This window comes from Anolis sagrei, chromosome Y, assembly GCF_037176765.1.
Source record: "Anolis sagrei isolate rAnoSag1 chromosome Y, rAnoSag1.mat, whole genome shotgun sequence".
In the NCBI taxonomy this organism is placed as follows: Eukaryota; Metazoa; Chordata; class Lepidosauria; order Squamata; family Dactyloidae; genus Anolis; species Anolis sagrei.
In genome coordinates, this window is record NC_090035.1 from 76376232 (window position 1) to 76402569 (window position 26338).

At 44.9% G+C, this 26338-nt stretch overlaps 1 protein-coding gene across 5 annotated transcripts in view; it reads right to left on the minus strand.

Annotated features, from left to right (window-relative positions):
- The window catches only part of LOC137095162 (myotonin-protein kinase-like), a 57885-nt gene that overhangs the window by 22280 nt on the left and 9267 nt on the right, over positions 1–26338 (minus strand). For all 5 annotated transcript variants that reach the window (XM_067461501.1, XM_067461503.1, XM_067461502.1 and 2 more), the window contains exons 2-5: positions 8103–8194; positions 7503–7586; positions 5802–5897; positions 4197–4345 (exon numbers count right to left, since the gene is read on the minus strand). In XM_067461501.1, the coding sequence (XP_067317602.1) occupies positions 4197–4345; positions 5802–5897; positions 7503–7586; positions 8103–8194 (421 nt within the window). The remainder of the gene's footprint in view (positions 1–4196; positions 4346–5801; positions 5898–7502; positions 7587–8102; positions 8195–26338) is intronic.

A 26338-nucleotide genomic window follows, 5' to 3' on the forward strand; every position in this document is an offset into this window, starting at 1 on the left:
GAGGCCATAAAGAAGACTCCAGCAAAGCATTCCAGCGGGGAAGCATGCGGGGAATGCGGAAGTGCTTCATCAGCGTCGCAGATGGACGAGGAAAGCGATAGCTCCCCTGGCGGCCAGAAAAAAGTTAAATAGCCTCTGTGTATGTCTGTATATGTTTGTATGTAAAAAGTTGGCATTGAATGTTTGCTATATATGTGTACACTGTAATCCACCCTGAGTCCCCTGCGGGGTGAGAAGGGCGGAGTATAAAAGCTGTAAATAAATAAATAAATAAATAGCTGCTCTACTCTGAATTCAAGAACGGAAAACAGAATGTTGGTGGACAGGAAAAGAGATTGAAAGATGGGCTCAAAGCCAACCTTAAAAATCCTGGCATAGACACTGAGAACTGGGAAGCCCTGGCCCTTGAGCGCTCAAGCTGGAGGTCAGCTGTGACCAGCAGTGCTGCAGAATTTGAAGAGGCACGAATGGAGGGCGAAAGAGAGAAACGTGCCAAGATGAAGGCGCATCAAGCCAACCCCGACCGAGACCGCCTTCCACCTGGAAACCAATGCCCTCACTGTGGGAGAAGATGCAGGTCAAGAATAGGGCTTCACTGTCATCTACGGACCCACCTGTACACTGATCTTGGAAGACTATCCTACTTGGACAACGAGGGATCACCTAAGCCAAGCTCCAGAGATTAGGACACAAGGGAGCAATGGAGTCAAATAGCAGGAGAAGAGATCCCACCTAAACATTAGGAAGAACTTCCTGATGGTAAGAGCTGTTTGATGGTGGAATATGTGTGATGGAGTCTCTTGGTCCAGAGGTTTTCAAAGCACAGCCTAGATGGCCATCTGTCGGGAGGGCTTTCATTGTGTCTTCCTGCCTGGCAGAATGGGGTCAGACTAGATGGCCTTTGGGGTCTCTTCCAACTCTAGGATTCTATGTCCATACTTCCTTGCCCCAAATTTTGCCCTGATCATAGGGCCAAATTTTGCCCCCCCCCCCTTTCCTTCCCATACCCAATTTTCCCCAGCGGCTGCCCCCCTGTTGCATTCCCAAGCTCCTATCCTCATCATTTGGAGGGGAGCCCAGGATGCCTTGCTCCGCCACCGTACACGAATTAAGCAATTATCAATCTAGGACAACGTCTCGGGACGCTTTGGCTCCAGCTTGGGAACGTTGTTCAGGCACAAAAAAGGATGAAGCAGCCTCATGGATCCAATCATCATCATCACCATCATCATCTTCCACCTTTATCTTTCGAGAGATGCAAAGTAGCTCCCAACTTTTTAAAAATGTGATTTTTTAAAATTCTATATTACTACAGAATTATATTCTTAGTATATAATAATAGTGATATTAATATAGTATATTCTTAGTATATAATAATATAGTAATATTAATACAGTATTATATTATTATTACTATATCATATATTAATATATTATATTACTATATACTATGTTAATACTAATGTACTATTATAATATTATTACTGTGCAATATATGTTGTGTTATTAATAATAGTAGTAGTAACACAAAGTATTATAGTATTATACAATAATAAAGTAATAATATATTAATATCAATATAGTATTCTACCTTCCCGCCGGAGTGGTACCTATTGATCTACTCACATTTGCATGTTTTTGAACTGCTAGGTTGGCAGAAGCTAGGGCTGACAGTGGAAGTTCACGCAGCTCCCCGGAATCAAACCAGCATGACTGCATGGAACGCCCTTATCTTCCTGCCGGAGTGGTACCTATTGATCTACTCACATTTGCATGTTTTTGAACTGCTAGGTTGGCAGAAGCTAGGGCTGACAGTGGAAGCTCACGCAGCTCCCCGGAATCAAACCAGCATGACTGCATGGAACGCCCTTACCTTCCTGCCGGTGCGGTACCTATTGATCTACTCACATTTGCATGTTTTTGAACTGCTAGGTTGGCAGAAGCTAGGGCTGACAGCGGAAGCTCACGCAGCTCCCCGGAATCGAACCTGCATGACTGCATGGAACGCCCTTACCTTCCCGCCGGAGCGGTACCTATTTATCTACTCACATTTGCATGTTTTTGAACTGCTAGGTTGACAGAAGCTAGGGCTGACAGCGGAAGCTCACGCAGCTCCCCGGAATCAAACCAGCATGACTGCATAGAACGCCCTTACCTTCCTGACGGAGCAGTACCTATTGATCTACTCACATTTGCATGTTGTTGAACTGCTAGTTTGGCAGAAGCTAGGGCTGACAGCGGAAGCTCACGCAGCTCCCCGGAATCAAACCAGCATGACTGCATGGAACGCCCTTACCTTCCTGCCGGTGCGGTACCTATTGATCTACTCACATTTGCATGTTTTTGAACTGCTAGGTTGGCAGAAGCTAGGGCTGACAGCGGAAGCTCACGCAGCTCCCCGGAATCAAACCAGCATGACTGCATAGAACGCCGTTGCCTTCCTGATGGAGCAGTACCTATTGATCTACTCACATTTGCATGTTTTTGAACTGCTAGGTTGGCAGAAGCTAGAGCTGACAGCGGAAGCTCATGCAGCTCCCCGGAATCAAACCAGCTTGACTGCATAGAATGCCGTTGCCTTCCTGATGGAGCAGTACCTATTGATCTACTCACATTTGCATGTTTTTGAACTGCTAGGTTGGCAGAAGCTAGGGCTGACAGTGGAAGCTCACGCAGCTCCCCGGAATCAAACCAGCATGACTGCATGGAACGCCCTTACCTTCCTGTCGGAGCGGTACCTATTGATCTACTCACATTTGCATGTTTTTGAACTGCTAGGTTGGCAGAAGCTAGGGCTGACAGCGGAAGCTCACGCAGCTCCCCGGAATCAAACCAGCATGACTGCATGGAACGCCCTTACCTTCCTGATGGAGCAGTACCTATTGATCTACTCACATTTGCATGTTTTTGAACTGCTAGATTGACAGAAGCTGGGGCTACTAATATATCATTATATTACAACTATATAATAATATATTATAGCTACTCCATAGATATGTTAAGGGTGCATCTCGCCATTGATGCACGTAGCATTTTAGTGATTTATTTGGTATTTTAATGGTATATTTCATATTGAATTTATAATCTGGTTTTAATGTAGTTATTTGCTTGTTCAGTATGTGAAAGACCTGTGGTCTAAGCACTGAATAAATTAAACTAAATGAAAAATATTATTGCTATATAATAATAATATATAATTAATATATTATATTAGTAAATAATATATTAATATTTATTATTATTATTATTATTATTATTATTATTATTATTTACAGCTTTTATATTCCGCCCTTCTCACCCCGCAGGTGACTCAGGGCAGATTACAGTGTACACATATATGGCAAACATTCAATGCCAATTTTTGACATACAAACATATACAGACATATACAGAGGCTATTTAACTTTTTTCTGGCCGCCAGGGGAGCTGTCATTTTCATCATCCATCTGTGACGTTGATGAAGCACTTCCGCATTCCCCGCATGCTTCCCCGCTGGAATGCTTTTGCTGGAGTCTTCTTTATGGCCTCATAAATCAGTTAATTTAGCCTCCCCACACTTTTTTTTAAGGTGGTACCTAATTTTCCTACTTGACAGATGCAACTGTCTTTTGGGTTGCGAAGGTCGACAACAGGCTACACACAATTGGTTGGAAACTCACTCCAACCCGGGCTGGCTTCGAACTCATGACCTTTTGGTCAGAGTGATCTTAATGCAGCTGACACTCAGCCAGCTGCGGCACAATCCCGCCACAATTTTGTATTATTTCTTCTCATTATTACTAATAGTAGTAGTAATACAATGTATTATATTATTATATAGTATTAAAATGATAATATATTCATATTAACAGTATATAATAACATATTATATTTTGTATTATTGATCTTATATTAAAAGAACAATGGTATTTTAAAACCCCTCACATACACATACTAAAATAGAATTAAACATACATCAATCAAGTGATTAAAAACAGTTAAAATAATCAATAATTGTGCTGAATACTATATAATATAGTATAATATAGATATATGTGTGGTGTAGATGCATCCTTCGTTTGGACTTTCTCCTTGTTAGGATGAAACGTCCAATGCAAATACTGTACACAGCAGAAAACATTCCACTTGGGACCCTCGAGAATTGTCCTTCCTCAGCCCAGAGCCCACCTTGCCGCCCATCTCACCTGTCTAGCTTACCTGTGCAGGTAACCCATGCGGTGAATGGAGTCAATGGCCATCACCATCTCGGCCAAGTAGAAGCGGGCCATCTCCATCGGGATGCGGTCCCCGAATTTGCTCAGCAGCGTCAAGAGGTCGCCCCCGACGTAGTAGTCCATCACCAGGTACTACAAGGAAGGAGAAGGCAAAGGACGTTGAGGAGGAGGAGTCTTGGGTTCGAATCCCACCCAAGAGACTTGGAAAGGACTACGTTTCTCCAAAACATTACCTGGCACCATTGAGACCCCATACTGTGCAACTCTTAGGATTTGAAAGTGGGTAGTTTGAATCCCCAAAGTGTTCCAATAATTTAAACTACAAATGTCATTATTCCATAGGATGCAGTTAAAGTATACAGTCGGACCTCCATATTTGCAGACTTCACTGCTGCAAATTTAATTACTTATGGATGTGGCAATTATGTTCTCTCTAGTTCCTTTAAATCAACCTCCAGCAGAAGCTGCCCATAGAAATACACCGAATGACCTATAGAATTTCACAGAAACTCCTTGACAGTTAAAGTGGAGAAAAACTATGGTGTAGATGCACCCAGTAGGGCTTTAGCACAGCAGGTTAACCAGCTGTGGTAAATTTTGCCAATCAAAAGAGTGACTGTTCGAAACCTGGGTCAGGGTGAGCTCCTGTCTTTTAGCCCAGCTCCTGCCTACCTAGCAGTTCAAAAGCAAAATGTGAGTAGATAAATAGGTAAAAGGTAGGTAAAGGTTGTCCCCTGACATTAAGTCCAGTCATGACTGACTCTGGGGTGTGGTGCTCATCTCAATTTCTAAGCCGAAGAGCCGGCGTTGTCCATAGGCACCTCCGAGCATGACTGTGGCCAGCATGACTGCATGGAGCGCTGTTACCTTCCCACCAGAGACTCAAGGTCAATGTCCACCAAACCCTTCCAGTATTTTCTGTTGGACATGGGAGTTCTGTGTGCCAAGTTTGGCTCAATCCCATCATTAGTGGAGTTCAGAATTCTCTTTGATTGTAGGTTAACTATAAATCCCAGCAACTACATCACCTAAATGACAATATCAATCCCCTTCCCCAACCCCACCAGCATTCAAATGTCGGTGTATCCGATATTTGTGCCAAATTTGGTCCAGTGAATGAAAATACATCCTGTGTATCAGATATTTACATTACGATTCAAAACAGGAGCAAAATTACAGTGATGAAGTAGCAATGAAAATAATGTTGTGGTTGGGGGACACCACAACATGAGGAGCTGTATTCAACGTTTGTTTTGAGCTTCCGACTTCTCACTCTCCAATAAGTGCATCTACACTATAGAATTAATGCAGTTTGGTACCTCTTCAAATCCCATGGGCTTGAATTGGGGAATCCTGGGAGTTGCACTTTGGAGAGGCTTAGCAAGCTTTGGAAGGTGATTTTGCAAAACTACAGCTGACACGATTCCATAGCGTTGAGCCATGGAGTTAAAGTGGTACCAAACTGGATTCATTCTACAGTGTAGACACACACCTAGGTAATAAAAAGGGGCCCGATCAGATTGTAAGAGCGAGTCCGGTGCTGCAGTTGCTTCTTAATGAATATATTATATCACTCAATGTCACTCACCAGGTAATTCTCGTCCTGGAAAGCAAAATGCAGCTGCGTGATCCAGCGCTTGTCTCCGTTCACCAAAACGTCGCGCTCCTCCCGGAAACAAGACACCTGGAGAAAGCAAAAGCAAGGTTGGGTTGCTGTAAGTTTTCCGGGCTGTATGACCATGTTCCAGAAGCATTTTCTCCTGACGTTTCACCTGCATCTATGGCAGGTGTAACAGGGGCCACCAATTTGTAAAAGAGGCACCCATTTTGTGAAGATGCCACCAGTTTGTAACCGTTTGTAAAGGAGCCACCACTTTGTAAGGACTTACTAAATTGATAACACAACTAATGGCGTGTAATATTGATTTGGCCTTTCTTCAATGTGTAGCGTGGCTTAACTTGAAAGTATTTGTAACAGAGACTTGGTTTTAGAAAAAAAACTGTAACAAGTATACTGAAGTATAGAAGATGCTTGATGGTTTCAATGTTTCTTAACTCTTAGAGGCACATTTCTTCAGTGGTTACAATTATAACATTTCATAAAACAACTCTTGAGAGGAGTGTTCCTTCCATTTAACAGGTTTTAAACTTATTTTCCTTCAAAACGTTTTTCTTTATTTAACAGATTACTTCAGGTACAGACTTATTCTTTCCTTATATTATTTCTGCTGTAGTAAAGATTCTTATTAGGACTCTCTCCCCCTTTTGCTCATATACTGACTGATAATATAAATAAGTCAACTCGACCTATCTAAACTACACAGGCAAAAAGCCCAAACCTTCCTGATTCTTAACACAGTAGAATCAGCCTTCCCTGTAGTTCGCTGACTACAGACTACCTTTCTGGTTCTCAACACACAACAGAACCAGCCTTTTCTGTAGTTCGCTGACTACAGACTACCTTTCTGGTTCTCAACACACAACAGAACCAGCCTTCCTTGTCGTTCGCTGACTACAGACTACCTCTCTGGTTCTCAACACACAACAGAACCAGCCTTCCCTGTAGTTCGCTGACTACAGACTACCTTTCTGGTTCTCAACACACAACAGAACCAACCTTTCCCTGTAGTTCGCTGACCACAGACTACCTTTCTGCTTCTCAACACACAACAGAACCAGCCTTTCCCTTTAGTTCTTAGACTATAGACTACCTTTCTGGTTCTCAACACACAACAGAACCAGCCTTCCCTGTAGTACGCTGACTACAGACTACTTTTCTGGTTCTCAACACACAACAGAACCAGCCTTCCCTGTAGTTCGCTGATTAAATGATTAGCATTTAATGACCTAGCAGTTTTCAAGGTGTGGCTTCTTACTTCCTGGGGGAATCCTTTGTTGAGATGTCCCTGATTGTTTATTGTCTGGAGCTCCCTATCTTTATTTACTGTTATGATTTTAGAGTTTTTTAAAAGCTAGCTTCCAAGCAGGAAAGCCTGGGTTTGCATTGTGTGAATTCGGACTCTGGGGACCCGGGTTTGAATCCCCACTCGGCCATGAAAACCCACTGGGAGAGCCACACTCTCTCAGCCCAGGAAAACCCTGTAAATGACTTGACACATCAGCAACAACAACAACAACTCTATTACTTCCCCATGCCATCGGACAAAACTGGAATAATAGAATCATAGAGTTGGAAGAGACCACATAGGCCATCTAGTTCAACCCCCTGCCATGCAGGAAAAGCACAATCAAAACCTCCCCGACAGATGGCCAGCCTCTTTGCACCTACCTCTCCTCGCTTCAGCATGTCCCACTTGTTCATGATTTTCATGGCATACACCTGGGAGGTCCTTTTCTGCTTGACTACAGCTACCTACAGAGAGAGAGAATAGAGGAAGAGAAATTAGAAAACAACACAACTTATTTTCCCCCCTCCATGATGTCAATGGCAAGCCGTATTTGTTGTGTTCGGCCCACAAAACACAAACAGGCAAACATTGCATAGCTGGTCCTCCACTTTAAGGTGGGTTAGTGGGGAACCAACATAACCAGGTGCATTTCCTCTAGAATTTGTGACCAGGTTGTGGCGCAGCTGGTTGGAAGTCAGATGCATTAAAATCACCACTGACCAAAAGATTGTGAGTTCGAAGCCAGCCCGGGTCGGAGTAAGCTCCCAACCATTTGTCTAGCTAGCTGTCGACCTTTGAAGCCTGAAAGACAGTTGCATCTGTCAAGTAGGAAATTTAGGTAACATGTGGAAAAAGTAGGAAGCCACTAAACAAAGGTGTAGTAGAAAAAGGGAATGTGGCCATTTGGGAAAACAAGGGCCTGGACCTCATTGGCTGCCATATACGTCCAACATCTTTCCCACCAACTGTGCCATCCTCACCTCGCTGAAGGCTCCCCGGCCGATGACTTTGAGGATCTCAAAATCGTCCCGCTGCAGCCGAAGCTCTTTCAGTCTGGACGTCACTGGCTCAGCTTTGGGGAGATTAAAAATATTTTAATATTTCTGTCCTGTTATCTAAACATCTCAGGGTTGCATACAGTCAAGTCCTCACCCTCAATTTCAGACAGTGTAAACTATAAACATGATTGCAGGGCTTTGGGTTGGATGACCTCAAGGGCCCCCTTCCAGCTCTGCTACTCCATGGTTGCATCTACACTGTGGAATGAATGCAGCTTGATACCATTTGAATTGCCATGGGTCAATGCTATGGAATAATGGGATTTGTACTTTGGTGAAGCACCAGCCCGCTTTGGCTGAGAAGGCTGAAGACCTTGTAAAACTACAATTTCAATGACTTGATAGCATTGAGCTGGGGCAGCTCAAGTGGTCTTAAACTGCATTCATTCTACAATGTGGATGCGCCCCATGATTCTTGCATGGCATCAGTGCTACAAATGGTATTTAAAGTGGTGTCAAACTGCATTCGTTCTACAATATAGATGCATGACTACATTGTAGCAGCACCCCATGACTCCAGCATACCTGCTGTGCTATACATTGCATTCAAACTGGATCCAAACTGCATTAATTCTACAGTGTAGATGCACCCCATGACTCCGGCATAACTGCAGTGCTATAGATTGCATTCAAACTGGATCCAAACTGCATTAATTCTACAGTGTAGATGCACCCCATGAGTCTGACATGCGCTGCTGTACTATACATTGCATTTAAAGTGAGACCAAACTGCATTAATTCTACAGTGTAGATGCATCCATAACTCTAACATGACTGCTGTGCTATACATTGCTGTGCAATACATTGCATTTAATTCAACAGTGTAGATGCATCCCATGAATATAGGATGGCTTCAGTGCTATACATGGAAGTTAAGTGGTATCAAACGACATTAATTCTACAATGTAGATGCACCCCATGACTCCAGCACAACTGTAGTGCTATAGATTGCATTCAAACTGAATCCAAACTGCATTCATTCTACAGTGTAGATGTGTCCCATGACTTTAACATGATTGCAGTGCTATACATTGCATTCAAAGTGAGGCCAAACTGCATTTATTCCACAATGTAGATGCACCCCATGACTCTAACATGACTGCAATGCTATACATTGCATTCAAAGTGGGACCAAACTGCATTAATTCTACAGTGTAGATGCTCCCCATGACACTAACATGACTGCAATGCTATGCATTGCATTTAAAGTGAGGCCAAACTGCATTAATTCTACAGTGTAGATGCATCCATAACTCTAACATGACTGCTGTGCTATACATTGCTGTGCTATACCTTGCATTTAATTCAACAGCGTAGATGCATCCCATGATTCTAGGATGGCTTCAGTGCTATACATTGAAGCTAAAGTGGTGTCAAACTGCATTAAGTCTACAGTGTAGATGCACCCCATGACACTAACATGACTGCAATGCTATACATTGCATTCAAAGTGGGACCAATCTGCATGATGCACCCCATCACTCTGGCATGGCTGCAATGCTATACATTGCATTCAAAGTGAGGTCAAACTGCATTAATTCTACAGTGTAGATGCACCACATGACTCTAACATGATTGCGATGCTATACATTGCACTCAAAGTGGAGCCAAACTGCACTAATTCTAGTGTAGATGCCCCCATGACTCTAACATGACTGCAATGCTATACATTGCATTCAAAGTGTGACCAAACTGCATTAATTCTACAGTGTAGATGCACCCCATGACTCTAACATGACTGCTGTGTTATACATTGCATTCAAACTGGATCCAAACTGCATTAATTCTATAATGTAGATGCACCCCATGACTCTGGCATGGCTGCTGTGCAATACATTGCATTCAAAGTGAGGCCAAACTGCATTAATTCTACAGTGTAGATGCATCCATAACTCTAACATGACTGCTGTGCTATGCATTGCTGTGCTATGCATTGCATTTAATTCAACAGCGTAGATGCTTCCCATGATTCTAGGATGGCTTCAGTGCTATACATTGAAGCTAAAGTGGTGTCAAACTGCATTAAGTCTACAGTGTAGATGCACCCCATGACACTAACATGCCAACAATGCTATAGATTGCATTCAAAGTGAATCCAAACTGCATTAATTCTACAGTGTAGATGCACCCCATGACTCTAACATGACTGCTGTGCTATACATTGCATTCAAAGTGGGACCAATCTGCATTATGCACCCCATCACTCTGGCATGGCTGCTGTGCTATACATTGCATTCAAAGTGAGGTCAAACTGCATTAATTCTAGTGTAGATGCACCCCATGACACTAACATGACTGCTGTGCTATGCATTGCATTCAAAGTGGGACCAAACTGCATTAACTCTAGTGTAGATGTGTCCCATGACTCTAACATGACCACTGTGCGATACATGGCATTCAAAGTGGGACCAAACTGTATTAATTCTACAGTGTAGATGCACCCCATGACACTAACACGACTGCAATGCTTTAGATTGCATTCAAAGTGAGGCCAAGCTGCATTCATTCTACAAGTGTAGACCAGACCTGGGCAAGCTTGGGCCCTCCAGGTGTTTTGGACTCCAACTCCCACAATTCCTAACAGCCTACCGGCTGTTAGGAATTGTGGGAGTTGAAGTCCAAAACACCTGGAGGGCCCAAGCTTGCCCAGGCCTGGTGTAGATGCACCCCATGACTATGTATTGCAAGCAAGGCGAATGCACTTGAAATCCCATCTGGTCCATGAATGATGATGACATCGGATAAGTAGGACTCGAAAACATGTCCTTTGGGGCTCTGCCTTCTCCCACCTGCTCTGAGCCAGTCTTTGCCAGGCGTTGGCCGGACTCCACTGTCAAACTCTTACGAGCCGAGCGAGCTTCCCTTATACAGCCATGCCAACTCTCTGGCATGACTCAGATGTTTCCGAAGGGAGGCTTTCGGCACCCTGAGCACACACACACACACAGGCCTTAAAATAAATGCAGCGGTCAGAGTTTTGGCGTCAAGAGGGTGACTCAGAGGTGGACCGGACCCTTCGTCGGAGACCCGGCAAAGCAACGATTCCCCGGGACCTGAGACGATTTCCTCACATGGTGACGAAGGAGATGAAAGCAAGGAGGAGGAAGAAGATGAAATGGGGCCAGCTGGCAGAATCGGAACACGGAGAGGGAGAAAACAGATTATAAATAGCCGGAGGATGTGAGCCAGGCCGGCTGGAACGGGAATTGTTTGCAGAGGCATTTTGGGGATTGCAAAAAAGACAGGCTAAATATGTCGGAGAGGAGCGCGGAATGTGCGCATCACCATTTCCACGCAAGACATTCATGGGATCGGATTGACCGATTCATCCTTATGTCACGATAAAGGCTTCCCTTTGACATTTCAGGACATACTGTGTGTCAGTGTTTCTCAAACCTGGGGGTCCAGACCCCTGGGGAGGGGGTCACGAAGGAGTGTCAGAGGGGTCGCAAGAGACCACCAGAAAACACAGTATTTTCTGTTGGTCCTGGGGGTTCTGTGTGCCAAGTTTGGTTCGATTCAATTGTATTCCGGGGCCATTCCAATAGAACAAGGGTTGAATGAAAAGTACTGCCTCCACCTTCATTACTTGGGTTTCGATGGGAATATTTTAATAAATCATTAGAAGGTGCTCTTTAACTTGCTTGAAATTTCTCTTATTCATGAAATGAGCACCAACCCTTAGAGTCACACACAACTAGACTAATGTCAAGGGGAAACTTTTATATTTAATAGTACGGTACCATCTGTACGCAGATGACACACAACTCCACTGAAGTCACAGGTCCGCAGCTTGGGGGTCCTCCTAGACTTAGCAATGACACTTGATGCTCAGGCGTCGGCGGTGGCCGGGAGGGCCTTCGCACAGTTAAAATTTGTGCGCCAGCTGTGACCATACCTTGTGAAGTCTGACTTGACCACAGTGGTCCACACCTTAGTTGTTGTTGTTGTTCATTCATTCAGTCGTCTCCGACTCTTTGTGACCTCATGGACCAGCCCATGCCAGAGCTCCCTGTCGGCCGTCACCACCCCCAGCTCCTTCCAGGTCAGTCCAGTCACTTCAAGGATGCCATCCATCCATCTTGCCCTTGGTCGGCCCCTCTTCCTTTTGCCTTCCACTTTCCCCAGCATAATTGTCTTCTCTAGGCTTTCCTGTCTCCTCATGATGTGGCCAAAGTACTTCAACTTTGTACTTCAACCTTAGTTACTAGACTGGATTACTGCAATGCATTCTACGTGGGGCTACCCTTGAAGATGGCCCGGTAACTACAACTTGTCCAACGTTCGTCAGCCAGATTAATAACTGGGGCTAGTTATAAGGAGCAGTTGACCCCCATGTTTAAGGAGCTCCACTGACCGTCCAATTCAAGGTGCAGGTTATCACCTACAAAGCCCTAAACCAGTGGTTTTCAACCTGGGGTCCCCAGATGTTTTTGGCCTACAACTCCCAGAAATCCCAGCCAGTTTACCAGCTATTAGGATTTCTGGGAGTTGAAGGCCAAAAACATCTGGGGACCCCAGGTTGAGAACCAATGCGGGACCCACCTACCTTCGTGACCGTATCTCTCTCCATGAACCAACCCAGGCCCTTCAGTCTTCAGGGGAGGCCCTCCTTTCGCCCCTGCCAATCTCACAAGCTCGTCTTGTGGGCACAAGGGAGAGCGCCTTCTCCTCTGTGGCTCCCTGACTCTGGAACTCATTACCTGGAGAGATCAGGAAAGCCCCTACACTAGAAACATTTAAAAAGAATCTTAAAACCTGGCTCTTTCGCTTTGGCGAGGAGGTGCCCAACATGACACTATTGCTCCCCTCAACGCTTCTGTCACTGGAGTATACGCTCCCCAAATGGGAAGTTTAGTTTTACAACCTTGTGTACCTCTATGAGTTCCCTGCAAATAACTTGCTCCTATTTTTATCTCGGAGCCCCCGGTGGCGCAGTGGGTTAAAGCACTGAGCTGCTGAGCTTGTTGATCGAAAGGTCGCAGGTTCGATTCCGGGGAGCGGTGTGAGCTTCCGCTGTCAGCCCTAGCTTCTGCCAACCTAGCAGTTCGAAAACATGCAAATGTGAGTAGATCAATAGGTACCGCTCTGGCGGGAAGGTAACAGCGCTCCATGCAGTCATGCCGGCCACATGACCTTGGAGGTGTCTATGGACAACGCTGGTTTAGAAATGGAGATGAGCACCACACCCCAGAGTCAGACATGACTGGACTTAATGTCAGGGGACTACCTTTTACCCATTTTTATCTCATTAGAGTTTTAACATTTTATCCTGTAATTGTGGTCCGCCCATTGTTACTGAGATTGTGTTTATTGTAATGTTATTTTGTTTTGTTAGATTGTGTTTATTGTAATGTTATTTTGTGGAGGCCGTGACAGACTTTGTATTTCTAGGTGCAAAGATTACTGCAGATGCAGACTGTGGCCAGGAAATCAGAAGACGCTTCCTTCTTGGGAGGAGAGCAATGTCCAGTCTCAATAAAATAGTAAAGAGTAGAGACATCACACTGGCAACAAAGATCCGCATAGTCAAAGCCATGGTATTCCCTGTAGTAACCTACGGATGTGAGAGCTGGACCTTAGGGAAGGCTGAGCGAAGGAAGATCGATGCTTTTGAGCTGTGGTGTTGGAGGAAAGTGCTGAGAGTGCCTTGGACTGCGAGAAGATCCAACCAGTCCATCCTCCAGGAAATAAAGCCCGACTGCTCACTGGAGGGAAAGATACTAGAAACAAAGTTGAAGTCCTTTGGCCACATCATGAGGAGACAGGAAAGCCTAGAGAAGGGAATGATGCTGGGGAAAGTGGAAGGCAAAAGGAAGAGGGGCCGACCAAGGGCAAGATGGATGGATGGCATCCTTGAAGTGACTGGACTGACCTTGAGGGAGCTGGGGGTGGTAACGGCCGACAGGGAGCTCTGGCGTGGGCTGGTCCATGAGGTCACGAAGAGTCGGAGACGACTGAACGAATGAACAACAAAATTTTGTTACTGTATTCATATTTTTTTTATGTAATTCTGATGATTTTGCTTGTTGTTTATGTTTTGGTTTTATTCTGCTGTAATGTGTTGTCTGGGCTTGGCCCCCATGTAAGCCGCTCCGAGTACCCATTGGGGAGATGGTGGCGGGGTATAAATAAAGTTTGTTTATTTATTTATTATTTAAGAATAATAATAATAATACACGTATTATTCGCCGATACATCACACAGCCCTAGACACTTGGGAAGTGTCCGACGTGTGATCCAATACAACAGGCAGCGGAGTGTCTGCTGTGGATTCGTCTTGTGGTGTTTCTAATAACAACAACAACAACAACAACAACAACAACAACAACAACAACTCAGGAAAAACTCAGCCGTTCTCAGGACCTCAAAATCGAACTGCAAATGCTCTGGCATCAACCAGTCCAGGTGGTCCCAGTAAATAAATAAATAAATAAATAAATTATAGTCCCGAACTATCCCTTGCTTTTCCAAATGTGTGTGCCATCCGTGACTAAGCAATGGCCACATATTTCATCCCCTCTCTCGGCCATAACAAAGGGGATTGATCCTTGGCATCGGAGCCAAGCCCAAAAGACGCAAAGCAAACCAAAGGAGGACGGCTGCTGTTTCTTTGTTTTTGCCGTTTCTAGACAGTCCGACCTTCGAGAGATTGAGCAACGGGGCGTGTTCTTGGCTCATGCGACAAAATCTGGCTTTTAATGCTAGGATTCCCAGAAGATACGCTGGCGATAAAACCATCATTATATAAGGATTATAAAGGAAGGGCAAAAGTGCCGGCCCCAAACTGAGCCTCAACAGCACTGGCTCCCAAGTCAACCCATGCTGGATCTATAATGCCAATCACAACCTCTGAGCATGCCTGCCATAAATGCAGGCGAAAAGTCAGGAGAGAATGCTTCTAGAACATGGCCTACAGCCTGAAAAACCTACAACAACCCAAATAATGTTGTTCAAAGACCCATATAATGCAGCTGCATTGTCTGTTTCACACTTGCATTATATATCACAGGGTTGGGAGAACAATAGCTTTATAAACAAACACCCTGCTATATGCCTGCAAGACGTGGATGTTGACCATTTCCGCTCCCTTGGCAGCCACCTCTCCACCAAAGTCAACATCGACACCAAAATACAACACCGCCCGAGCTCTGCGAGTGCAGCATTTTTCTGAATGAAGCAGAGAGTGTTTGAGGACCGAGACATCCGTAGGGAGACCAAGGTGCTTGTTTATAAAGCTATTGTCCTCCCAACCCTGCTATATGCCTGTGAAACGTGGACTGTCTACAGACGTCACATGCAACTCCTGGAACGATTCCATCAGCGCTGCCTCCAAAAAATCCTGCAAATCTCTTGGGAAGACAAGGGGACAAATGTCAGCATGCTGGAAGAAGCAAAAACCACCAGCATTGAAGCGATGGTCCTCCACCATCAACTCCGTTGGACCGGCCATGTTGTCCAGATGCCCGACCACCGTCTCCCAAAGCAGTTGCTCTAGTCCGAACTCAAGAACGGAAAATGGAATGTTGGAGAACAGGAAAAGAGATTTAAAGATGGGCTCAAAGCCAACCTTAAAAACTCTGGCATAGACACTGAGAACTGGGAAGTCCTGTCCCTTGAGCGCTCCAGCTGGAGGTCAGCTGTGACCAGTAGTGCTGCAGAATTTGAAGAGGCACGAATGGAGGGTGAAAGAGAGAAAGAGGAAGGCGCATCAAGCTAACCCCGACTGAGACCGCCTCCCACCTGGAAACCGATGCCCTCACTGTGGGAGAAGATGCAGGTCAATAATAGGGTTCCACAGCCACCTACGGACCCACTGCCAGGACACTACACTTGGAGGAGCATCATCCTCGGACTACAAGGGATCGCCTAAGTAAGTAAGTAAGTAAGTAAGTAAATACCCGATACACCCAAATTTGTATACTGGTGGAGTTGGGAGTGGGGATTTGTCATTTGGGAGTCCAGAAAAAACTGAAAGGGTTTGGAGGACATTGAGTTTTGGAGTTGTAGTTCACCTACATCCAGGGAGCACTGTAGACTCTGACAATGATGGATCTGGACCAAACTTGGCACAGATACTCAATATGCCCAAATGTGGTGTGGTTTGAGGGAAAATAGACCTTGACATTTGTGAGTTGTAATTGCTGGGATACCCAGAGGTATTGACCCCCCCAGGTTGGGAAACGCTGCCTTAATCGGAGCATCTCAAGTTCATCTTCTAAATAAAACCGAAATAGAGCTTGACATTTGGTAGTTGTAGTTGCTAAGATTTATAGTTCACCTACCATCAAAGAGTATTCTGAACTCCACCAATGAGGGAATTGAACCAAATGTGACACACAGAACTCCCATGAGCAACAGAAAATACTGGAAGGGTTTGGTGGGCACAGACCTTGAGTTTGGGAGTTGTAGTTCACCTACATCCAGAGAGCACTGTAGACTCTGATAATGATGGATCTGGACCAAACTTGGCACAGATACCCAATATGCCCAAATGTGAACACTGCTGGGGTCTGGGGAAAATAGACCTTGACATTTGTGAGTTGTAGTTGCTGGGATTTATAGTTCACCTACAATCAAAGAGCATTCTGAACCCCACCAACAATGGAATTGAACCAAATGTGACACACAGAACTCCCATGAGCAACAGAAAATACTGGAAGGGTTTGGTGGACATTGACCTTGAGTTTTGGAGTTGTAGTTCACCTACATCCAGGAAGCACTGTGGACTCAGACAATGATGGATCTGGACCAACTTGGCACGAATACTCAATATGCCCAAATGTGAATACTGCTGGAGTTTGGGGGAAATAGACCTTTACATTTGGTAGTTGTAGTTGCTGGGATTTATAGTTCACCTACAATCAAAGAGCATTCTGAACCCTACCAATGATAGAATTGAACCAAACTTGGTACACAGAACTCCCGCGACCAACAGAAAAAACTGGAAGGGTTTGGTGGACATTGACCTTGGGTTTTGGAGTTGTAGTTCACCTACATCCAGGAAGCACTGTGGACTCAGACAATGATGGATCTGGACCAACTTGGCACAAGTACTCAATATGCCAAATGTGAACACTGGTGGAGTTTGGGGGAAATAGACCTTGACATTTGGTAGTTGTAGTTCCTGGGATTTATAGTTCACCTACAATCAAAGATCATTCAGAACTCCACCAACAATGGAATTGATCCAAACGTGACACGCAGAACTCCCATGAGCAACAGAAAATACTGTATTTTCTGATGGTCTTTGGTGACCCCTCTCACACCCCCTCGTGACCCCTCCCCAAGGTATTGACCCCCCAGGTTGAGAAATGTTGCCTTAATCGGAGCATCTCAAGTTCATCTTCTAAATAAAACTGAGTCCTTCTCGTGTTATGTTTTGTTGTGCCCCAGAGCCTGGGATGCCTTCTCAAAAATGTTAACAGTCCGAGATACGATCAGAATTCGTGCCACGATAAGAAGCCTTACGAGGACAAAGAGGGGCCGAACAGCCATCTATTTCAAGGTATAATTAGGCACATTTGCGGTTTTGGTTTTGGCGGATTTGATTGGTCATGGATTTAATGAAAAATAGGTTCTGTCTAGGAAAGGCTCGCTCCTCCATGGCCAGTTTGGTCCAGTGGAGAATATCAATACCTTTAGATAGAACGCCTCTCCATTATGATTCTGATTATTATCGGTCCCCCAAGGTGGTTCTATGGCCAGTTTCTAGCAGAAGCTGACTACATTCATTCCCTTTCTCTGTTCTCTCTCTTTCTCTAATTTCCTTCCTTTCTCTCTCCTTTTCTCTTTCTTCTCTCTCTCTCTCTCAAGCCCTTCCTTTCTCTCTTTCATTCCTTTTCTCTCGTTCCCTTTCTTCCTCTTTCTCTTTCTCATTCACTTTCTATCTATCTCAATCCCTTTCTCTTTCATATTCTTTCACTCCCTTCCTCTTTCAGTCCTTTTCCCTCTTATTCCCTTTCTTTCTCATCATTCCCTTTCTCACACATACTCTCATTTCCCCTCTTCTCTTTCCTTTCTCTCTCATTCCCTTTCTCTTTCATTCCATTTCTCTCTCTCTCTCATTTCCTTTCTCTCTCTCATTCCCTTTCTCTTTCATTCCATTTCTCTCTCTCTCATTCCCTTTCTTTGTCATCATTCCTTCTCTCTCACACACATACTCTCATTCCCCCCTCTCTCCTTTCTCTCTCATTCCTTTTCTCTTTCTCTTTCATTCCATTTCTCTCTCTCTCATTCCCTTTCTCGCTCTTTCATTACTTTTTTCTCTCTCATTCCCTTTCTTTCTCGTCATTCCATTTCTCTCCCACACACATTCTCTCATTCCCTCTCTTTCTCTCTCATTCCCTTTCACTTTTATTGTCTTTCTTTCTTTCTCTTTCATTTCTCTCTCTCTTTCATTCCCTTTCCCTCTCTCATTCCCTTTCTTTCTCTTCATTCTCTTTCTCTTACACACATTTTCTCATTCACTCTCCCTTTCCTTTCCCTCTCATTTTCTTTCTCTTTCATTCCATTTATCCCTCTCATTCCCTTTCACTTTCATTCTCTTACTCTTTCATTCCCTTTCTTTCATTTTCCCTCTCATTCCCTTTCTTTCTCTTCATTCCCTTTCTCTTACACATTCTCTCTCTCTCGTTCCCTTTCTCTTCCATTCCTTTTCTCTCTCTCATTCTCTCTCTTTCATTCCCTTTCTCTCTCTTTCGTTCCTTTTTTCTCTCTCATTCCATTTCCCTCTCTCATTTCCTTTCTTTCTCGTCATTCCCTTTCTCTCTCACACATACTCTCATTCCCCCCTCTCCTTTCTCTCTCATTCCTTCTCTTTCATTACTTTTCCATCTCTCATTCCCTTTCTTTCTCATCATTCCCTTTGTCTCACAAATGCTCTTATTCCCTCTCTTTCCTTTCCTTCATTCCCTTTCTCTTTCAATTCCATTTCTCTCTCTCTCTCTCTCTCATTCCGTTTCATTTTCATTCTCTTTCTTTCTTTCTCTCTCATTCCTTTTCTCTCTTTCATTCCCTTTTTTTCTTTCTCTTATCCCCCTTCTTCCTTATATTCTGATTCCCTTTCTTTCTCATTCTCTCGTTCCCTTTCTTTCTCTCTCTTTCCCTTTTTCTTCCTCTCTCTTTCCTTTTCTTTTTCTTTCCTTTTCTCTCTCTCATTCCCTTTCTCTCTTTCATTCCTTTTCTCTCTCATTCCCTTTCTCTCTCATTCCCTTTCTCTTTCATTATTTCTCTCTTTCATTCCCATTCCTTCTTTCTCTTATCCCCTCTTCCTCATATTCTGATTCCCTTTCTTTCTCATTCTCTCGTTCCCTTTCTTTCTCTCTCTTTCCTTTTCTTTTTCTTTCTCTCTTTCCTTTTCTCTCTCTGTCTCTTTCCCTTTCTCTCTCTCTCTCATTCCCCCTCTCTTTCTTTCTTTCTCTTCTCTCTCTCTCCTACTCCAAGGCCCTCCGTGTCTCCTGAGGACAACCTGTCAGCTGAGGAGAAGCCGAGCCTTTTGCCAAAACCGAGTCAGCCTCAAAATGGCAAGAAGTGGATGGGAACTGGCAACTTTTCATGAAGGACAGGAAAGCTATTTCATGGCATGCACACCGTCGGACATTATCACAACGATTACTACTGGCTTCTCTTTTGTCTGGAACATCTTTTTCCTTTTTTTGCTCCCTCCTGGCATCTTTTCCACCATCTCCAACCTGGACTCCCATCCATATTACAGTGGGTTCTCGGTATCCGCGGCACTTGGTTATGGGACCCTCCCTCAATAACAAAATCCATGGATGCTCAAGTCCCTTTAGATACAATGGCTGAATAAAATAGCATAGTAAAGTAGGTAAAGGTTTCCTTTTGACATTAAGTCTAGTCATGTCTGACTCTGGCGGTTGGTGCTCATCTCCATTTCTAAGCCAAAGAGCCGGCCTTGTCCATAGACACCTCCAAGGTTGTATGGCCGGCATGACTGCATGGAGTGCTGTTACTTTCCTGCCGGAGCGGTACCTATTGATCTACTCACATTTGCATGTTTTCAAACTCCTAGGTTGGTAGAGGTAAAGGTAAAGGTTTTCCCCTTTCTTTCTCTCCTCCCCTCACACTCATCCTCATTCCCTCTTTCTCGTTCTTTCTTTCCAATTTCTCTTCTCTTTCCAATTTCTCCAAAAAGCTCTTTTGGTGACTGTGGATGGGGGAAAAACCCCATCCACAGTCACCAAAAGAGCTTTTTGGACCAAAGAAGTTCCACCTTTTCTCCCTGAGCTCTTTCTCTCTGTGTCTATCTCTCCCTCTTTTCCCTCTCTCCTTGCATTTCTCTCTCTCATGCGCACACATTCATCCCTCCCTCGTTCCTCCCATCCCTGCTGGGTCAGGGGAAGCATTGTCCACCCCAGGGACTGTTAACGGCCATGTGGCAAAAGGCCAGAGGACCAACTAGCATCTCCTCCTGCCAAGGCAACCGGCCACAGCAAAGCCTGGGACAAGCTCTTTGGGAGAGCAATGCGCTCTGAGTCGAATGCAAAAAATGTCAGAACTTTTTGTTGCAATACTTGCACAGAGAATCTTTGCAATGCACACACACAAAATATGGACACACATAAATATACAGGCAAGGATGTATCTGCACTGTAGAATTAACCGGTTTAGCATTTCTTGGAGTCCCTGGAGGTGCAATGGGTTAAACCCAGGACTGCTGACCAACAGGTTGAGCTCCCTCCGTCAGCTCCAGCTCCCCATGCAGGGACATGAGAGAAGCCAACCACAGGCAAGGATGTATCTGCACTGTAGAATTAACCAGTTCAGCATCCTCACTACCTCTGAGGATGCTTACCATAGATGCAGGCGAAACGTCAGGAGAGAATGCCTGTAGAACATGGCCATGTAGCCCGAAAAACCTACAACAACCCACTTTAGCATTTCTTGGAGTCTCTGGTGGTGCAATGGGTTAAACCCTTGTGCTGGCAGGACTGCTGACCAACAGGTTGAGTGTGTTGAGCTCCCTCTGTCAGCTCCAGCTCCCCATGCAGAGACATGAGAGAAGCCTCCAACAGGCAAGGATGTGTCTGCACTATAGAATTAACCAGTTTAGCATTTCTTGGAGTCCCTGGTTATGCAATGAGTTAAACCTTTGTGTCAGCAGGACTGCTGACCAACAGGTTGAGCGGGTTGAGTTCCCTCTATCAGCTCCAGCTCCCCATGCAGGGACATGAGAGAAGCCTCCCACAGGCAAGGATGTGTCTGCACTATAGAATTAACCAGTTTAGCATTTCTTGGAGTCCCTGGTTATGCAATGAGTTAAACCTTTGTGTCAGCAGGACTGCTGACCAACAGGTTGAGCGGGTTGAGCTCCCTCCATCAGCTCCAGCTCCCCATGCAAGGACATGAGAGAAGCCAACCACAGGCAAGGATGTATCTGCACTGTAGAATTAACCAGTTCAGCATCCTCACTACCTCTGAGGATGCTTGCCATAGATGCAGGCAAAACGTCAGGAGAGAATGCCTCTAGAACATGGCCATGTAGCCCGAAAAACCTACAACAACCCATTTTAGCATTTCTTGGAGTCTCTGGTGGTGCAATGGGTTAAACCCTTGTGCTGGCAGGACTGCTGACCAACAGGTTGAGTGGGTTGAGTTCCCTCCATCAGCTCCAGCTTCCCATGCAGGGAGATAAGAGAAGCCTCCCACAGGCAAGGATGTATCTGCACTGTAGAATCAACCAGTTTAGAATTTCTTGGAGTCTCTGGTTGTGCAAATGGTTAAACCCTTGTGCCAGCAGGACTGCTGACCAACAGGTTGAGTGGGTTGAGCTCCCTCTGTCAGCTCCAGCTCCCCATGCAGGGACATGAGAGAAGCTAACCACAGGCAAGGATGTATCTGCACTGTAGAATTAACCAGTTTAGCATTTCTTGGAGTCTCTGGTGGTGCAATGGGTTAAACCCTTGTGCTGGCAGGACTGCTGACCAACAGGTTGAGTGGGTTGAGCTCCCTCTGTCAGCTCCAGCTCCCCATGCAGGGACATGAGAGAAGCCTCCCACAAGGATGGTAAAACATCAAACATCCAGGCATCCCTTGGATAACGTCCTTGAAGACGGCCAATTCTCTCAAACCAGAAGCAACTTGCAGTTTCTCAAGTTGCTCCTGACAGACAAAAAAAATTGCTTGGACTGCCATGGCTCAAGGCCATGGCATCCTGGGAGTTGTAGTTTCATAAGCTCCTCTGTTGCTGGAGGCACAAGGATATTTTGGGCCATTTTAACACACTCCGTCCTTTGAGCCAAGAATGAGCGTTGTCGGGATTTGTTTTGCTTTCTTAATCCCTTTCCAAGCCAACCTGGGCTGTTTACAAGACGGTTTTTTCTCCCGAAGCCCAAGTGTCTTTTATTTTTAAACAATTTCAGGTTCCTATTTCGGGCACAAAGGAGGGTTGGGAATCTGGGCTGGTGCCGATTCTCAGATTCCTTCGGGACTCTCCGAGGCTGCGAGTTGGAGAGCATGGAAAAATGCCTGAGAATGGAGGGGAAAACACATTCTGTTTCCAATACAAAACCAGGCCGGAGCCCAAAAAGTGGTACCGGAGAGGGATTTCTCATCCTTGAAACCAAATCCCTTTTCCGTATCAGGCCTTTTTTGGTACCAACAAGGGGAAGGGTGTTCCAGAGCATGTGCAGAAAGCTTCTTATCACAACTGATCATTCGAATTGGAGGAAAATCGGCTGGATAAAAGACCTGAAGTTTTTAGTCCTATGATTATTGTTCCATTTGGGCCATAAGATTCCTTTGATAACCGTACACAACAATTATTATTATTATTATTATTATTATTATTATTATTATTATTATTATTACCCTGATTTATCTCTCCCGAAGGGGACTCAAAATTTTCAAATTTTTCAAATTTTCAAATTTTCCTCTATGCTGACGATCATGCCATCACCACTCCCAGAGGCAGCTCAACCATTACGCAAAGTAAGCATTTGCAGTATAGTTGAATTTGCCCAGGGGCACTCTTGGGGGAAAATAGACCTTGACATATGCAAGTTGTAGTTACTGGGATGTATAGTTCACCTACAATCAAAGAGCATTCTGAACTCCACCAAGGATGGAATTGAACCAAATATGGCCACAACGAACAGAAAATATATATCAGTGATTGGTTGGGGGGCGGGCGGCGCCAAAATACTGTTTGCTTACCATTGATAATTACCTAGGGCCGCCTCTGACCACTCCTCAGGATGAGCCCCTAGCCTTTAGCCCAGCTCCTGCCTACCTAGCAGTTCGAAAGCAAAATGTGAGTAGATAAATAGGGACTGCTTAAAAAGAGGAGAGGTATTTAGGCACCCATCTGGAAAATGCCAGAAAATGCTGGCAATCCGATTGAGGAGTAAGTTTACGAGCAAAGCTCTTTGGCAGAGAGACGGAGCGACAGGACCGACCCACGGCTGGAAGCAAACACAAGCCTTCAAGATGCCGAAGATGGGGAGAAGCCTATATATACCTCTATCTATGTGTAATTTCCAGGGCCAGAGAAGCAGATGGCAAAATCAGAAGAACGGCCTGCCTCAGAGGAGCGTGCTTGCTTCATCCATGTTCCATATCTACACAAATGACCAGCCACTGCCAGAAGAGACAGAGAGTTTCATCTATGCTGACGATTGTGCCATCACTGCTCAAGCAGGGAGCTTTGAGATGGTTGAACAGAAGCTCTCTGAAGCTCTAGGTGCCCTTACCACCTACTACAGGGAAAACCAGCTGATCCCTAATCCATCTAAAACACAGACATGTGCCTTTCATCTCAAGAACAGACAAGCATCCCAAGCTCTGAGGATGACCTGGGAAGGAATCCCACTGGAGCATTGCAGCACACCCAAATACCTGGGAGTCACTCTGGACCGTGCCCTGACCTACAAGAAGCACTGCCTGAACATCCAGCAAAAAGTGGGTGCTAGAAACAATATCATACGAAAGCTGACTGGCACAACCTGGGGATCACAACCAGACACAGTGAAGACATCTGCCCTTGCGCTGTGCTACTCTGCTGCTGAGTATGCATGCCCAGTGTGGAACACATCTCACCACACTAAAACAGTAGATGTGGCTCTTAATTAGACATGCCGCATTATCACGGGGTGTCTGTGCCCTACACCACTGGAGAAATTACACTGTCTAGCCAGTATTGCACCACCTGACATCCGCCGGGAAGTAGCAGCCAATAGTGAAAGGACCAAAGCAGTGACACCTCCAGCTCATCCCTTGTTTGGGTATCAGCCAGCACGTTAACGACTTAAATCAAGAAATAGTTTTCTAAGATCTACAGAGACACTCTCTGGAACATCCCAGCAAGCGAGAGTCCAAAAGTGGCAGGCTCAAACCCAGAACCTCAATCAATGGCTGATACCAGATGAGAGACTCCCCCCTGGGCACACAGAGGACTGGGCGACTTGGAAGGCGCTGAACAGACTGCACTCTGGCACCACGAGATGCAGAGCCAACATTCAGAAATGGGGCCACAAAGTGGAGTCCACGACATGCGAGTGCAGAGAGGAGCAAACCACTGACCACCTGCTGCAATGCAACCTGAGCCCTGCCACATGCACAAGGGAGGACCTCCTTGCGGCAACACCAGAGGCACTCCAAGTGGCCAGATACTGGTCAAAGGACATTTAATAGAATACCAAGTCTGCAAACTCTGTGTTTTTGTCTGTCTGTCTGTTTGTTTTGTTAAAAATGTAATACAAATGTCTGGTTGCTCCTGACACGATAAAAAAAATTATACCCTGCTTTATCTCTCCCGAAAGGGGACTCAAAATTTTCATTTTTTTCAAATTTTCAAATGTTCATCTATGCTGACGATCATGCCATCACTGCTCAAGCAGGGAGCTTTGAGATGGTTGAACAGAAGCTCTCCAAAGCTTTAGGTGCTCTTACTGCCTATTACAGGGAAAACCACCTGATCCCTAATCCATCTAAAATGCAGACGCGTGCACTTCATTTTTGCCTATAATATTATTTCCTCCACTGAGCAGCCGGGCTTTATTTCCTGGAGTATGGACTGGTTGGATCTTCTTGTGGTCCAAGATACTCTCAGAATTTCCCTCCAGTTCACTGCCTTGGCTCACTGCTATGGGATCTTAGGCTTTGAAAAGGCAGAGAAGGCTAAAGATCTTGCAGTACTACAACTCTCACAATCCCATAGCATTAAGCCATGACAATGCCAGGCCATCAAATGCTAATCAAGGTGGTCAGTTGAAACATTCACACCTAGCTCCAGCAGACAAGAGTTCTTTGTCCCACCCTGGTCATTCCACAGATATATAAACCCATTTTCCTAGTTCCAACAGACCTCACTACCTCTGAGGATGCTTGCCATAGATGCAGGCAAAACGTCAGGAGAGAATGCCTCTAGAACATGGCCATATAGCCCGAAAAAACCTACAACTCACCTCCAAGAGTTTAAAAATTGCACTTTGCCCATGCTCAGAGGTCCTCTTTCTTCCTGGGATTGTATTCAAAATGCACACAATTGCTTTGCCCAGGAATCCATGCCCAGGAATCCAACAAAGAACTCTGCCCATGCTCAGAGGTCCTCTTTCCTCATGGCAGAGTATTAAAAGCATATAAAATGAACATTCAGGCTCTCTGAAAAAGGTACATGCAACACAAATGAACTTTGTGATTAGACTTGGTTCCTACGCTCAAAATTTTGATGTATTGGGTATTTGGGCCAAATTTGGTCCAGGGAATGAAAATATATCCGCATATCAGATATTTACATTCTGATTCATAACAGTAGCAAAATTAGATTTAGTAAGTAGCAACGAAAATAATGTTATGGTTGGGGGTCAACACAACATGAGGAACTGTATTAAGGGGTCGCGGCATTAGGAAGGTTGGGAACTACTGTTTCAAAGGGTGCATCTACACCAGTGGTTCTCAACCTTCTTAATGGGAGGGATTGATTTTGTCATTTGGGAGTTGTAGTTGCTGGGATTTATCGTTCACCTACAATCAAAGAGCATTCTGAACTCCACCGATGTTGGGATTGAACCAAACTTGGCACACAAAACTCCTATGGCCAACAAAAAGTACTGGAAGGGTTTGGTGAGCACTGACCTTCAGTTTGGGAGTTGTAGTTCACCTACATCCAGAGAGCACTGTGGACTCAAACAATAATG